This window comes from Salvelinus sp. IW2-2015, unplaced genomic scaffold (assembly GCF_002910315.2).
Source record: "Salvelinus sp. IW2-2015 unplaced genomic scaffold, ASM291031v2 Un_scaffold11041, whole genome shotgun sequence".
NCBI lineage: Eukaryota > Metazoa > Chordata > Actinopteri > Salmoniformes > Salmonidae > Salvelinus > Salvelinus sp. IW2-2015.
The window spans coordinates 1-1,870 of record NW_019952298.1 but is presented as its reverse complement, the minus strand read 5'-3'; the positions used below and the strand labels follow the sequence as shown (position 1 = coordinate 1,870).

At 43.5% G+C, this 1,870-nt stretch overlaps 1 protein-coding gene across 1 annotated transcript; it reads left to right on the top strand.

Annotated features, from left to right (window-relative positions):
* Positions 1 to 545: 545 nt before the first annotated feature.
* LOC112080020 (myosin-7-like) lies at positions 546 to 1,865 on the top strand (the record flags this gene model as incomplete). Its single annotated transcript, XM_024145809.1, is given in 5 exon segments — positions 546 to 569; positions 572 to 589; positions 994 to 1,098; positions 1,192 to 1,287; positions 1,755 to 1,865. Coding segments are annotated over 5 exon segments (354 nt in total), but the record flags the coding sequence as incomplete, so codon positions are not given.
* Between the last annotated feature and the right edge of the window lie 5 nt (positions 1,866 to 1,870).

The window sequence follows — 1,870 nt, the reverse complement described above, 5'->3', positions numbered from 1 at the left end:
GTCAAAGACTTTCGTTGAGAAGTCAAACCAAAACTTTCGTGCTAGTTTTCCTCCTTCAGACACACCAGCGCTTCTCGAACACCAAGAAGGAAGCTGCGGAAGACTGAACCTCAGTTGCAGGCGCTGCAGGGGAGAGACGGATGGGACGGACACTCGTCCAGGAGGCCAGGAATGGGCAGTAAGAGAAGCGCCAAGAAGGCAAATTCACTGACGTAGAGATCTTTGAAACCATGTAGCATTGCAACTGTGATTTGGTCCCAAAGTGGCCAATGGTGAGCTTGGGAACTGAGTTCTAGTAGAAGACCAACGAAGAGATCTCAAGAAGGAACGTTAATGATATTTTTGCCACATTGGTGCATTTAACTTAAACAATGACTAATACTTTTGCCAGGCGGCCTATGAATGGAACTGAGGAGCCCCTGAATCAGAAGGACGCAGGACCACCATGTTCTCTCACCTGGAGCAGGATGAAGAAGAATCCTGGAGATCACAGATCATAGGCACCTGCGCACCGCCTCGTGTAAAGGCGGCTGAGAATTATGGCCATGAAGGGAGGCAAAGAAGCACTCGGCAGAAACTGGAGTCCAGGGTGAGTTACCAGCAGGAGGGATTTTATTATAACTACAAGAAGAATTGACCTTTAAAATGTACACTTGTTGGAATAATGTGCATACCAGTATCCCTGTGAGCCTCCCATGCCCATGTTGTACATCTAAGGGTTTAGAACATAAACAGTGGATTAATAATATTATGTTGTATTGTATTGGACCTTCTAATCTTGTTCCACAGATCCTTGGTAGTTTAAATCTGTTGTTGCTAGCAATATTCATTCACAAATTTAAGTGTAAATTCCACTTTGGGAACCACTTGGAAAAGTACATAGGAACAGACAACAATTGTGCCTCCTCGACTGGTTAGAAGACTCTACCTCTGTTTTACAAAGATTTGTTTCACCACCTCAAACAAATGCCTAAATGTATTTGTTCCACAAAGGTGCGTGAGCTCGAGACTGAGGTGGATGCAGAGCAGAGAAGAGGTGCAGACGCGGTCAAGGGAGTCCGCAAGTATGAGCGCAGAGTCAAGGAGCTCACTTACCAGGTAAGAGAAAGTGCATTCTTTACACACTTGACACTAACACAGACAGGTTTGTGTATAAAACTATACTGACAATGATTTGATCTTCTCCCACAGACTGAGGAGGATAAGAAGAATGTTGGCAGACTTCAGGACCTGGTAGATAAGCTGCAGATGAAAGTGAAGGCCTACAAGAGGCATTCTGAGGAAGCGGTGAGTCACATACTGAGTCAAAAACTCTGAAAGCATACAATGCAGAAATTCAAAAAAATGTMATGTTTATCCCTAGTTAACATTAYAAAACTTAATGTCCATAAAATGTAGTTTGAAGTAAGTGTTGCTACAGCACATCAGTCAACAATGACAATTGATAGTGCAAGTAATTGCTGATGAAATTGTACACATTTCTGAGTGCCTCCTATGTGTTACCAACTTAAAGGAGAGGGGTTGAATATTAATTAGCTGGTCTAGTGATCGTGCTGGAGGCAGTGGTTTGATCCCCCGTTCCGCCACTCACTTCCTCTGCTGTATCATCTAGCTCCCTGTATACATTGTTATCCTAAATCTGTCTTTTTTGTATTTAAAAAACAACAACCTTTAAAACAGAATATTAATTTGCTACCTGAAGTTTCAAACTTTAAATGCTGATGTTCTGCTCTCCCTCTCTTTTCCTCACGTAGGAGGAAGCAGCCAATAGCCAYATGTCTAAGTTCAGGAAGGTTCAGCATGAGCTGGAGGAGGCTGAGGAGCGTGCTGACATCGCTGAGACTCAGGTCAACAAGCTCAGAGCCAAGAC